This window comes from Haplochromis burtoni, unplaced genomic scaffold (assembly GCF_018398535.1).
Source record: "Haplochromis burtoni strain Fernald_Lab_line unplaced genomic scaffold, NCSU_Asbu1 Contig_387, whole genome shotgun sequence".
NCBI lineage: Eukaryota > Metazoa > Chordata > Actinopteri > Cichliformes > Cichlidae > Haplochromis > Haplochromis burtoni.
The window spans coordinates 444,049-458,448 of NW_024582748.1; the positions used below are offsets into that span (position 1 = coordinate 444,049).

General features: G+C 49.8%; 1 protein-coding gene across 1 annotated transcript in view; it reads right to left on the reverse strand.

Annotated features, from left to right (window-relative positions):
• eml6 (EMAP like 6) overlaps positions 1–14,400 on the reverse strand; it is a gene marked incomplete at its 3' end in the record, with an annotated part of 32,353 nt that overhangs the window by 3,617 nt on the left and 14,336 nt on the right. Inside the window, 25 exon segments of the mRNA XM_042212705.1 lie at positions 499–656; positions 738–946; positions 2,849–3,022; positions 4,324–4,338; positions 4,905–4,925; positions 5,208–5,306; positions 5,385–5,514; positions 5,649–5,727; positions 5,794–5,920; positions 6,234–6,435; positions 6,518–6,685; positions 6,760–6,848; positions 6,970–7,101; positions 7,181–7,333; positions 7,399–7,540; positions 7,659–7,786; positions 7,862–7,973; positions 8,608–8,810; positions 10,841–10,941; positions 11,092–11,185; positions 11,349–11,454; positions 11,523–11,709; positions 11,798–11,898; positions 11,967–12,073; positions 14,096–14,263. Of these exon segments, the coding sequence (XP_042068639.1) occupies positions 499–656; positions 738–946; positions 2,849–3,022; positions 4,324–4,338; positions 4,905–4,925; positions 5,208–5,306; positions 5,385–5,514; positions 5,649–5,727; positions 5,794–5,920; positions 6,234–6,435; positions 6,518–6,685; positions 6,760–6,848; positions 6,970–7,101; positions 7,181–7,333; positions 7,399–7,540; positions 7,659–7,786; positions 7,862–7,973; positions 8,608–8,810; positions 10,841–10,941; positions 11,092–11,185; positions 11,349–11,454; positions 11,523–11,709; positions 11,798–11,898; positions 11,967–12,073; positions 14,096–14,263 (3,205 nt within the window).

Consider the following 14,400-nt stretch of genomic DNA (forward strand, 5'->3'; position numbering starts at 1 on the left):
AAAAAACACTATATCGGATTCATATCGGTATCGGCAGATATCCAAATTTATGATATCGGTATCGGACATAAAAAATTGGTATCGTGCCATCTCTAGGCATCACCCACTGATTCCGGAAGCCATCGTTTAGAGCATGGATTTTATTATGAGCTAATGCTAGCGACTTTTGTTACCACAGACTATATGAAAGCATCAGTCAGACAAAGATTAGCAATGTCCAATCAATCACTGCGCACCAAACCTGGAGCTCCGCCTTCTTGGACCGTCTGTTAGTAAAAAAGCTCCAACCGCACAAACAAGGTCCAGAGGTCCAGTTCAGGTGAAGCCTAGCAGACAGCTAGGAGCTACAACTACCTGTGTCACTATCCACATGTAATTCAAAGAGGCCACACCCCTAATAATGCAAACTTTAAATGACTGGTTGAATCTGGGACCATTTTTTTGTATTAACACCAAAAGCAGGTGGTAGGTCAGCATCTTCAGGAACTGCAGACTCACGGTCGCTCCTTCCCCCCAGTAACAATAAGGCCGTCCCTCAGAGTGGTGTACATGGTGAAGACGGGACCGCTGTGCGCCTTTGCCACCACGCGCACCAGGAAATGCTCCCGCCACACGTACACGTCTCCGTTGATGGCGCCAGTGAATGTCAGGTTGTTCTGAGTGAGACAAACAGCGATTTACCACAAGTCTGCAAACACCAGAGCGTTACATACAAAAGCAACGTCAGCGTTTCTTACGGCGCCGAACGCAACAGACAACATGGTCTGCATGCGGCCGTCCTCCACTGAGCCGATCACACCTTTCTTGTACATGAGCGAACCTCCAACCAGAGTCCAGAACTTGATGTGTTTGATTCCCACCGACACGAACTGGGTGTCAGAGTCCGGCCGGAACTCCACCACGAAGATCCGCTCAGTGTGGCCGCCCTTACTCGTCACCTTGGTGCCTGACGGACAGGTAAGAGGTCAAAGATTGTCCCATCTACAGTGGGGCAAAAAAGTATTTAGTCAGCCACCGATTGTGCAAGTTCCCCCACTTAAAATGATGACAGAGGTCAGTAATTTGCACCAGAGGTACACTTCAACTGTGAGAGACAGAATGTGAAAAAAAAATCCATGAATCCACATGGTAGGATTTGTAAAGAATTTATTGTAAATCAGGGTGGAAAATAAGTATTTGGTCACCTCAAACAAGGAAAATCTCTGGCTCTCACAGACCTGTAACGTCTTCTGTAAGAAGCTTTTCTGTCCCCCACTCGTTACCTGTATGAATGGCACCTGTTTGAACTCATCATCTGTATAAAAGACACCTGTCCACAGCCTCAAACAGTCAGACTCCAAACTCCGCCATGGCCAAGACCAAAGAGCTTTCGAAGGACACCAGGAAAAGTATTGTAGACCTGCACCAGACTGGGAAGAGTGAATCTACAATAGGCAAGCAGCTTGGTGTGAAAAAATCAACTGTGGGAGCAATCATCAGAAAATGGAAGACATACAAGACCACTGATAATCTCCCTCGATCTGGGGCTCCACGCAAGATCTCATCCCGTGGGGTCAAAATGATCATGAGAACGGTGAGCAAAGATCCCAGAACCACACGGGGGGACCTGGTGAATGACCTGCAGAGAGCTGGGACCAAAGTAACAAAGGTCACCATCAGTAACACACTACAACGGCAGGGAATCAAATCCCGCAGTGCCAGACGTGTTCCGCTGCTGAAGCCAGTGCATGTCCAGGCCCGTCTGAAGTTTGCCAGAGAGCACATGGATGATACAGCAGAGGATTGGGAGAATGTCATGTGGTCAGATGAAACCAAAGTAGAACTTTTTGGTATAAACTCAACTCGTCGTGTTTGGAGGAAGAAGAATACTGAGTTGCATCCCAAGAACACCATACCTACTGTGAAGCATGGGGGTGGAAACATCATGCTATGGGGCTGTTTTTCTGCCAAGGGGACAGGACGACTGATCCGTGTTAAGGACAGAATGAATGGGGCCATGTATCGTGAGATTTTGAGCCAAAACCTCCTTCCATCAGTGAGAACTTTGAAGATGAAACGAGGCTGGGTCTTCCAACATGACAATGATCCAAAACACACCGCCCGGGCAACAAAGGAGTGGCTCCGTAAGAAGCATTTGAAAGTCCTGGAGTGGCCTAGCCAGTCTCCAGACCTCAACCCCATAGAAAATCTGTGGCGGGAGTTGAAAGTCCGTGTTGCTCGGCGACAGCCCCAAAACATCACTGCTCTCGAGAAGATCTGCATGGAGGAATGGGCCAAAATACCAGCTACTGTGTGTGCAAACCTGGTAAAGACCTATAGTAAACGTTTGACCTCTGTTATTGCCAACAAAGGTTATGTTACAAAGTATTGAGTTGTATTTTTGTTATTGACCAAATACTTATTTTCCACCCTGATTTACGAATAAATTCTTTACAAATCCTACCATGTGGATTCATGGATTTTTTTTCACATTCTGTCTCTCACAGTTGAAGTGTACCTCTGGTGCAAATTACTGACCTCTGTCATCATTTTAGGTGGGGGAACTTGCACAATCGGTGGCTGACTAAATACTTTTTTGCCCCACTGTATGTCACATACTTTGTCTTGTTTGGTGTGGAACAGATGGTCCAAACAATAATGTTTCCCCCCCGAGGCATCACTGATAACAACCTTAATCCTGAACCTCGAGTCATTAGGTAATCGTGGGGATCAGGAACGGTGTTACCTGGGTAACCCTCGATAGTGTCAGAGCACCAAGAGCTAATCTGTTACTCCTTCCAACAAACTGCCAGCAGTCAGAAGCTGAGAGCATCTCACAATCGTTCATCTGATGAAAGATGTTGGGTACCTTCCTGCCACCTCCACACTGTGATGGTGTGTTCAGGCTCCACCCCCACAGACAGCAGCAGCTTCCCTGTAGCGCTGAAGTTAACGTAGCCGACGCCTTTAGCGTGCGAACACCGCAGGATGGACAGTGTCTGCTTGGTCATGGCGTCCCACACGTGGATGGACGGGGCGAGGCCTGCGAGGAGAGACCAAACCGTAGAAACCACACAACTTCACAACCACAGAACCGAGGTAGGAAGTACCAGGACCTGAACATCCAAGGACCTGTGGACCACAGGACTGAAACACCAAACAACATGTGGGATCTACAGCTGAGCTCCTCAGCATTCTTCAAGGAACAGGAGAAAAAGGGAACCTCAGATCTACAGCATCGACAAACAAAGGAACAGATTTAGCAGGAAGTGGGGCAATGAAAGGAAACGAGCCAAGGAATGAAGGATGGTAAAGAGGCCAAGAAGAAAAGGATGAAGGACCTGAGGGAGTTATGGGAGCTGTGAAATGGAGACGCAGTGTCGTGGAACGAACTTGGATGGATGAATAGACCTTATCCCATTCAGGATCTTTGGGTACTTCCAGCGCCTGAGTTCGCATGCTGGGTCACGGAGCAGCGCCATTCAGAGTGTGGAAATTCAAAATGGCTTCTTTCAAACGACCATCTCTTTATTAACACTTTCAGTCATGATCACATGACCGGTTCGCTCCCGAGGTCCCGGACCACCTCAGCTCGGCAGAGGAAACCTCAGAAGACCAGAGAGGAAGACGTGTTTTTAATCGCGTCCTCTCTGGAGAACAAAGAGAGGCTCAGGAACACGTGATCCTGTGATCATGCCCCGACAGCGTCTGCATTAACACGACTGACCCGGAGATGTTTCTAAAGGATGGAAAGCAGCCTCTGAATCACAGCTTCAGCACACACGGCACAGACTGCACACAGAAACACCGACATCATGCCCACACGAGGCTCTCGGCCGGGCTCCGAGTCTGCCTACTGCCATGCTCGTGCTAATGTGGAGACGCCTGAAAACACCGAGTTCAGCCACGCTGACGTTTGAGACGCTGAGAAAATAAGAGAAATGGATCCTCCAGCAGTGACTTCCTCCTTACTGAGCAGCCTTTAACGTGCTGCTAGACGACGTGTTAAAGATCTCTGAGAGTCGGACTGTGGTGCATGAACCCTCATTCAGACTGCACCTTCAAAAACAAAAAACTTTGACCTTGACTGTCGGGCTCGCACCTCGTGTGATGTTGAGGTTCCTCACAAAACCTGTACATAAACCCGACGGCTCGGCAGACGCACGCCTGGCGTCCACGTTGATTTCCGTGTGAAACAATTCTAAAAATGTAAGACCTGATGCTCTCGGACGTTTCTGTGGCGTGGAGCGTTCAGCGTGACGTTCAGTGTTTTCATCTGAATCCACATCAGTGCAGACGAGTCGGGGGCGAGCTACGATCAGCGTCCTGACTCATGATACTCACCAGAGAGCTCCGCCTCTACACGCCGGGAGCGAATGACACCAACACGTTAATAAACTCAACCTGTGTCTGTGTGTGTCTGTGCACGTGTCTGTGTGTGTGCACGTGTATGTGTGTGTGCACGTGTCTGTGTGTGTGCACGTGTATGTGTCTGTGTGTGTCTGTGCGTGTGTGTGTGTATGTGTCTGTGTGTCTGTGCGTGTGTGTGTGTCTGTGATGTCTTGTGTGTAGCTGTGCAGTGTCTGTGTGTGTGTTGTCTGTGCACGTGTCTGTGTGTGTGTGTGTCGTGTGACGTGTCTGTGTGTGTGTGTGTGTGTGTGCACGTGTCTGTGTGTGTGGCTGTATGTGTGTGTGTGTCTGTGTGTCTGTGTGGTGTGTCTGTGAGTGTGTGTGTGTGTGTGTGTGTGTTGCTGTGTGTGTGTGTGTGTGTGTGTGTGTGTGTGTGTCTGTGTGTGTGTGTGTGTGCTCGTGTTGTATGTGTGTGTGTGTGTGTCTCTTCAGTGTCGTGTCTGTGTGTGTCTGTTGACATGTAGTGTGTCTGTGTGTGTGTGTGTGTGTAACGAGGGTGGTGAAAGAAGGCTTACCTGGCAGGTCAGTGATGTCACCTGGTGAGGAGGCGGAGTTGATGAGGAAGCAGTGAGAGAGAACAGAAGTGGGATGGGCCAACAGCAGCCAGCTCATGCATGACAACAACATGATGACTGAACGAATTGAATCTAACAGGCGAGCGCGCCGGGCGCCGACATGACGTTTACTGGACATTAGAGGTCAGCTGACCCATCAGATCTGGCTCAGTCTCTGGGGACAGCAGAGCGGGCGCTCGTGCAGACCTATGTTAGCGGCGTGCGAGCGGGCGCGGCACTCGTGCCCGTCTTTGACGGACTCACCGATCTGCCCGGTGGCAATGACGTTCTGGTACTTCGGATGCTGATTGACGGTCAGGCAGAGGATGTCATCTGTGTGCTCCAGGTAGAAACTCTGAGTTCCTGTCAGGACAGGAAGCAGCAAGTATGAGGTCACCGGCACCAACAGTTACTCAGAAGGCGCGACAGCGTTTCACCAACCTGCCGACAGGTTCTGGATCACCACGGCAGCAGCAGTGTGGAAGACGATGTCAGCGCCGTCATTGAGGTAGTGCAGGTTGTTACGACAATCGAAGCCTCTGTAGCCAAAGACGTGCTCCAGGACCAGCTCCTAACACACACACACACACACACACACACACACACACACACACACACACACACACACACACACACACACACACACACACATATGAGTCGAGGGCTGCGTCATCTGCTCCCGGTAAGCAGAGGTCCCACGCTCACCTCCACCACCTTCTTCTTCTTCGTCACGTTGTTCTTCAGCAGTTTGTCGGGAAGCGGTGCAGCTCGGCTCACCGGAGGCCTGAACAGGAGAACCGACATCAGACACGCACGTCTGAACCCACAACAGGAAGCAAACCGATCCTACCTCTCCTCCACGGGAAGCTCTTTGTGCTGCAGGTGAGGTTTGGTTCCTGACATGTTCCTGATGCTGGCCGAGTAGATCTTAGTGACGTAGTCCACCACCTTCTCCCGGGCCACGTCGCTGTCGTACCCTAAAAACAACAACACGACACAGAGGTGACGACGAAGGTCAAGAACCGAGCAGAGAACATCTTCCTCAGTGTAAAGGTTACAATCATCAACCGTGCTGCAGGACTGCTTTCTTCCATCTGCACAACATCTCTAAAATGAGAAATGTCCTGTCTCAGAGAGACGCTGAAAAACCAGTTCATGCATTTATTAGAGCGATGTTTTCCTCCGCTCACCCTCCAACCAATCACAGCAGCTGCCCCTCCTTGAACGAGGCAGCTGCTGTTCTGAACTGGGACTGTAAAGTGGAAATGAGTTGCCGTGGTCACGGCGTACCTCCGTCCTCCTCTGTGTCGTCGTCAGACTCCTCGCTGTCCACAGCTTTGCTCTCCTTGTGACCCGGCAGCTCTCTGGTCCAGATCATCAGCGCTGTATCAGCCCCGCCCACTGTCAGCAACACGGTGTCATCATTGGACCAGCGGACATTGGTCACGTTGGAGCTGTGACCCACATACTTCTTAAACTTGGCAAACTGGCCCTGAGGTCAGAGGTCAGAGGTTAAGATGAACAGAGCCTTTGAAAGTAGACGTTTTGAGACGTGGCGTGGACTCCTCTCTCACCCTGGACGGGAAGCTGAAGAGTTTGAGGAAGCCGAAGTCGTCTCCGGTGGCCAGCAGTTTGCGGTCTTTGGTGAGCGAGGCGGCGTTAACGAAGCTGAGCGTCGGCCATATCCCCTCACAGGTGGGACCGAAAACGGACGTCCAGCTCGCCCATTCCAGCTTCTCGAACTGAAACAGAAACACGGCATGACCTCTGCAGTTCAGTCGAAACGCCTCACCAGAGCTGTCGGCGCGCTCCTGACCTCGGCCACGCTGATGTTCTGTCTGCGTCCTCGCGGCGCCTCAAAGAATAGCTGCTCTTTGGCTCCGGTGTTCACCTGCAGCAGCTTACCTGTAGAGGTAGCACATGAGAGTCTGACACCACCTCACCGTCATGTAAAGCTGCAGCCTGCTATTAATGGAAAGTGTGTCCTGAAGGTGGCGCCAGTGACCGCAGCACAGGTGAGTCTCACCTCTGGAGTCCCAGTCGATGTGAGTGACGTAGCTTCTGGCTCCTTTGCAGATGCCGACTCTCTTGCTGGTCAGGACGTTGTAGATGTCCACAAAAGAGTCGTGCGAGGCCACAGCCAGGTACTTCCCCGCATCTGAAACACACACCTGACTCATCAGCGACCCACCGGTGACCTTCATCCTGTGCCACACCTGTGCGCTGAGTTCAGGTACCTTGGGAGAAGCGGATGTCTGAGATGAGCTCTCTGCGATGGTGAAACGTCACCATGTCTTCCAGCGTGTCAGCGTTCACCACCAGGAAGCTGCCATCATTTAGGCCGACCGCCAGAGCTTTCCCGTCCGGAGAGAAGGCACAGCACCGCCCACCTGACAGGAAACACAGCACAGGTAAGAAAGAGAGCACGCCAAGGTTTCACATTTGCTCGTCTCACCTTTCTTGAGCTTGCGGACAGCCACCATGCGGTGATTGGCTGACAGCTCCCAGATCCTCAGAGTTTTGTCGTCACTGACGGTGGCACAGACAGGAAGTAGAGGGTGTGCCGCCAAACCCCACACCTCGCCCTCCATGTGACCCTGGCACACACAGGTGTGAGGTGTACAGGTGACTGTGTCAGTGCACTGTAGCGATTCAATCTCAGTGAGGTGGGGGCGGAGCAGGAGAGCTCGTGACAGATTGGTGAAGTTAACTTACCTGCACCAGCAGCGTCATGGGGCCGCTCTTATCGATCTCCAGGATCTCTCCGTTCTTGGTTCCCAGCAGGATGTGACCGTGGCCCAGCGTGATGGCTCTGATGGACGGGTTGTCCTCCAGCAGCAGCCCTGCTCAGAAAACACGACCGATCACCTTCAGGCGCTCGCGCCGTTCAAAAACACCCCGATGCTGGCGTCCCCTACCTTTAGAGGACGGAGACAGGACGGCCCGCTTGATGGCGTACGTTTTCAAACATCTCTCAAACATGTCGTCCCAAAGCTCCACGATGCCGTCTTTCCCCCCCGTCACAAAACCCTGGACACAGGAAGCAGAAATCCAAACAAGTCTGTGGTTATGATTTTATTTTGAAAGGATCGTTGTCATGCTTCCGGGTCACCAGTGTTTTTGAGTTCTTGTGTTACTTTGTATTCATGTTCTCGGTTCATGAGTTTGGTGTGTCTGTGTCTTCTTCCCCTTTCCTGTTCCCTTGTCCTCCTCCTCACGTTTCTCCTCCCCAGCCTGTCATGTCTCCCCTCTCGCGCTCTCTCTGTGTGTCGACCACCTTAACTGCCCCCCCCCTCATTAGCTCGTTTCCCTGAGCGTTCTCCCCTGTCATGTGCCATGTGGTGCGAGTGCTTCCTGTTTTACTTTGATAGTCTCCTGTGTGACGTGCGTCATGTTTCCCTGCCTCATTACTTAGATCACCTTCAGCTGAGTTCCCTCCTGTGTGTTTAGTTTAGTTCTGTATCTCCTGCAGCATAAAGCTGTGTTTTGAGTTGCGTCCTGCCTTTGCGTCCTCTGCTGCCTGCAGCCACTTCTTGACAATCATCTTCAATCATCAATCAATCATGTAAAAGATCGTTTTTGTCCATGAGTGCTGCTCGTATTACTCCACCCTGCTACAGACTCAACCCTCCTCCACTTTAGATAACAAAGGATGAAGCGTCACCTTGTCCAGGGAGCACATGGCGAACACGGGGCCGTCGTGGGCTTTGATGGTCTTGATAAGCATCGTGTCTCTCCAGATGTAAACGTCTCCGTTCGTGGCTCCGGAGAAAACGAGGTCCTCGGATCGACCGTAACACGCCGACATCATCGTCTCCTGTTTCCCCAGGTTCCCGAAAATCCCGCGTTTGAAGGTCAGACCGCCGCCTGCGGGACAGGAACGGATGTTTACAAGCATCCATTTAAAAAGAAACGTTTTAAAGTTCACGTTTTATCAGAGCGTGAATAAAACCACCACATGTGGGTAGGGCTGCCACAAACGATTATTCTGATAGTCGACTAGTCACCGATTATTTTTGCGATTAGTCGACTAATCAGATCATCATCCATTGGACGTAAAACTACAGCTTATTGCACCAGCAGCATCTGCTCTTATATAACTATCATTAGCTTACAGCTTTAAGTGTTTAAGGTGTGCTAACTAAAAATAAAGACAAGATGATAGTTTATTAAATTTTAATGAAATTTGCAGATTGTTTCGGTGAAGTTTAATAAACTCCTTGCTATCTAAAATATAACAGGACACCGGAGTAAATTCTGGAGCATCTCACACTTCTGATAATCAGCTGTCTGCTTGACGTTTATTCAGCTGTGTAAAAACTATAACTTTAATCTCAGCCAAACCGATTTACTCAGGAACAAATAAAATACTAAAAAAGCCAAACAATAACATTTTAAGTTATCTAAGTGACTCATATATCATGTTTAACCTGAGTAGCGAAAGACGGCGGTGGGTTTGAAAACGATTTGCCGGGAGTCCGGTGTTCTCACGGCTCTAGTGACCTAGCCCCCGGCTACTATCGAGCTAGTGGGTAACAGACGTCTCCGAAAACGTCGGAGCGCTTTTGAAAATATGCGGTGTCTGATAAACTGAGCAGATATTTGAGGTTTACACAGCTACATTCTCGCCTGAAAATATGTTAAACGTTTATTTTGTGACCCAGAAAGAATAATAAGAGTAACATTAAAACTTGTCACTACCCGATCGGTACCCCGCATGCGCGAAAGGTTTCTACTTCCGGTCGTAGCGTTTTACGATAGTTATGGGTCAGAGTATCTTTTTGTAATATATCTAATGTTTGCAATAATGAAGCATTTCAGTACAATGTAGACAAAAACGAAAAATAAAAAGAAAGTTACGGATCAGGACTCTCCGATCCTTACTGCGCATGTGTAAAGTCTGACCGTACAATCGGGTCTACCGATCCGTACCGCGCATGTGCAGATGTTTTCTTCTTCTTCTGTTCGTTTAATGGCAGTTTACTCCCCAGTGTACGAGGATACCGCCACCTGCTGACCGAGCGAATAAACCCTATTATAAACTGAATTATCGTCATTACAAACGTGTGTTAAATCTGATTTAGGATAGTCGAGTGTGTTTATGCTTGTCTGTGAGGAGAGGATTGTTGGAATAGTGATGATGATGTGCGCCTATCACTGTCAATTGTCAGTAAACACTTCATCTGGCTGATGAATCTACACGTGAGATATTACAAAGTCTGCATTATTAACTCTGTAATTAGGCGCCATTCTTCTTATTTTACGGCGCTGTTGCTCAATCGGGGGACGCTCTCTGTTGAGGAGAAAAGCATGAATTTCTTTGTATACGGATTATCCATTGTTTAAATGTCCCGGGCAGTCGAAAAGGAGGCAGAGCTGTTGAGAAATGCTAGGAGCTAACTGGGCGCTAACCGCATCATTCAAATATATTGAATGTCGCAATGTTGGCAAAGAGAGGAAGTGACGTAAGATTTGCGCATGCGGGGTACCGATCGGGTTTCCGGTACGGATCGTGTAGCGACAAAACTAACTCGCTGCCGCCATTGTTGGAAACTAAGCTGGGCTGTGCTATGAATTCTGGGACACAGCTTCTTCTTCTTCTTCGGGGTTTAACGGCAGCTGGCATCCTTGTACATGCAGTGCTGCCATCTTCTGTTTCAGTCCGTTATTACACTCTTAAATCCTGCTATTATTCCTGCGTCTTTTGTGATCTTACAAAGCTTCAAACGACGCGTCGACTATTAAATCAGTCGTCGACGATTTTGATAGTCGACGTAATCGTGACTAGTCGACTAATCGTGGCAGCCCTACATGTGGGACAGCCCCATGTGACCCCTCCTACCTCGTTGAGCTGAGCGTGTCAGGTGAGTTCCAGGTAAAGAGGAAACGACGCCTACCTGAATGTTGCCAGAACTTGATGTGTTTCATGCCCACGGTCACCAGTTTGTCCATCCTGAAAGGATTGCTCTTCACCACGAAGATCTTGTCTTTATGACCCCTGCAGACACACGAGCTTTCAGCCGATCGGCTCAAACACGTGAAACGAGACGCAAACATTTCCCTCGGCAACCACTGCAAGAAACTGTGAGCTTACAAAAGCACGACCATCTTACGGCAGGACTAGCTGACTTAATCCAGGTGTGTTTACCTGGCCTTGGCTAGTCTCTCTCCTTTCTTCCAGTCCCAGATGATGATGGAGTGAAATTCATCGAATCCCACTGAGATCAAACTCTTCCCATCAGCTGAGAAGCACCAAGAGAGGAGTTACGTCAGAAAGCAGTGTGAAGGAAGGATTGGGAACAACAGCTGTTTCTACTTGAGCTAACCTGCTGAGTTAGCGATAACAGGTGAGGGCTTAGGGATAGAAATATTGATGCCCGATGGCACGGCGTGCAGTCAGCTTACCTGTGAACTCCAGAGCACACACGCCCCTGCTGTGGTGTCCTTTGAGCAGCGACAGACACTTCAGGGTCTGGATGTCCCACACATGTATGGCCGGGTCTCTGCCCACCTGTACACAGGAACAGCCAATCAGAAACCGTCTCGGAAACGCGACGTGCTGCGATCGGCCGGGCATACCTGTGCCGAGGCCACGTAGTCTTTGAGCGGGTGGACGGCGAGGCTGAGGATGTCATCGTCGTGCCCGAGGTAAAACCTCTGGCTGTGCTGCAGCCGGTTGTAGACGACAGCGACGGCGGCCACGTGGTACACCACCTCTCCCGCCTGACTGTAGAACAGGTTGTTACGGCAGTCGAAGCCCCGGTACCTGCAGCAAACAGGAAGCAGCACAAACGGAGGTTTATTTACATTATTTACTCACGAGACCAGATCCATGTCTGATGTGGATAGTTTACCCGTGAACAAACTGCAGACGAAGCCCCTCCTCTGGAGCTTTCTGCCGCTTCAGGGAACCAATCAGCTTCTTCTTGAGTTGTGGCAGGTCCTCCTTATACACCTGCAGACAGAGACAGGTGAGTCAGACGGCTTTTTGACTGCAGGTGGGAGCGTTTGTGTCCCAGTCACCTGACGTTCGTAGCTGGTCTGAGCTTCCTGTTCAATGTCCGAGTCGAGCTCCGGCACATCTGACACGTCTGAGTCCGACTCGCCGCTGTTGGAGTCGGCGTAACCCTCTGAAGACACGGCACGGGTGAAAAATATGAGTCAGCGATAAGCAGAGGTGAAGCTGAAAAACTAGTTCATGCATTTATCACTTCCAGGCTGGACGACTGTAATTCATTATTATCAGGAAGTCCTAAAAACTCCCTGAAAAGCCTTCAGCTGATCCAAAATGCTGCAGCAAGAGTCCTGACAGGGACTAGAAAGAGAGAGCAGATTTCGGGCAGGGATAGCTCAGTAGGTAGAGTGGTGGCCCCATGATCGGAAGGTCGGGGGTTCGATTCCCCTGAACAGCTACCCTGATGTACCCCTGAGCAAGGTACCGTCCCTACACACTGCTCCCCGGGCACCCAATGGCTGCCCACTGCTTCACTGAGTGAATGGGTTAAATGCAGAGACGGATTTTCCCCACGGGGACCAATAAAGTGCACTTTCTTTCTTTCTCCTGTTTTGGCTTCCTGTTAAATCCAGAATTCAAAATCCTGCTCCTCACATACAAGGTCTTAAATAATCAGGCCCCATCTTATCTTAATGACCTTGTAGTACCATATCACCCTATTAGAGCACTTCGCTCTCGCTCTGCAGGCCTACTTGTTGTTCCTAGAGTATTTAAAAGTAGAATGGGAGGGAGAGCCTTCAGTTTTCAGGCCCCTCTTCTGTGGAACCAGCTTCCAGTTTGGATTCAGGAGACAGACACTATCTCTACTTTCAAGATTAGGCTTCAAACTTTCCTTTTTGCTAACGTATATAGTTAGGGGTGGACCAGGTGACCCTGAATCCTCCCTTAGTTATGCTGCAATAGACGTAGGCTGCCGGGGATTCCCATGATGCACTGGGTGTTTCTTCTTCACTCTGATTTTACAGGGCATTCTGTACTTTTGTCATGTGTGGCAATAAGTTAGCTCGAGTTTTCAAATGGAGAAGGTGCGAGGCGGGACAAGAACAGTGATTTGGATCATTATGAATAATCTGCAGCTGCAGGAGGAGACTGGATTTGGAGACCTGATTCTTACGGTGCGTTCACACCGAACGCGATAGAAGCGACCAAAAAGCGCCAGACGCCCCTGGCTGGTCGCGTGCACATTCGCACCTCGAAGCGTGTCCAAAGCAAACTGGTCGCACTTTAAAATATGCAATAGTGAAGCGGAAATGTGGGCGGAAGTAATGCCAGATGGTATGTTTGCAAGATGGCAGCTGTCGATCTAGCGTTTGAAGAGAGGTTCTCCCTTCTCTATTTACTGTGGAGAGCAGAGCAGCGGCGTAATTGGACGTGATGGTTATCAAAACCAAACAAGCGCAGGAGACGCGACACGGAGATTTGTCAATCAGGCTGCAGAATGCAATGCGCATTGTTGAAAGTTGTACTGTGCAATAAAAAAACCTGCGAAAACGCGAGGCAGTGATGGATGAAGAGCGGGACCACGGTGTGCTGTTTATTAATAAACAAAAACATATATTCCTATATGACAACATGCACAAATTAACTGCCTACATTAATTCATTGTAAACAGGCAGCTGGTGTCATACAGCTCCGGGTGGTAGGCTACGGCGTTGATGAGCCTTTCCTCCATATTGAATGAAGAATGAAGGGCTTTGGCTGGACCTGCCCCTTTGAACCAGGTCAGAGCATCACGTCATCAGGCTCCTGATTGGAGTTCAGATTTTTCCAACTCGAGTGGTAGATACGATAAGTGCGAATGCACAAAATGCAACACAAACTGCAGCACGTATTTTCCATGACATCAGTCGCACTAATTGTTTGCGCGAATCAGGCAGAAAAGCGTTTTCGCGACACCAATCTGCTTCTGAAGTTTCGTGGGAACCCCAGTCGCGCTTCATCGCGCTCCTCCATTGACCGTAAACCTGAAGCTCTGGTCGCTTCTGTCGCGTTCGGTGTGAACGCACCGTTATGACCTGCAAAGACTTTAGGATGATAAAAGAGTCAAGCTCAGTTTGTTGATTTAGTTTAACTGCTGAAAAGTTTCTGGGAGGTCCGCGCCGTCATCATCTGTGACTAAAGGTAAGCTCTGCGTCACCTTGTAGGAGGGGCTCCAGAACACCGTTCATCACACCTTCGGGCAGGAACCTCCACTGGAAGACCGCGTGGTCGGCACCACCGGTGCTGATGACCCACTGCAGATCGCTGGACCAGCGAACGTTGGTCACATGGGCAGAGTGACCAATGTACTTCTTAAATTTGGCCCCTGTGTGATGTTAGAAACACAAGAATAAGAACGCACATCACTCCAGAAACATCCTCATCAAATCTATTCTGTCCCACGCCTGTAACTCCGGGTCTAATGACTAGGACGACCTCAGAGGTCCACCACTCAGCCGGACT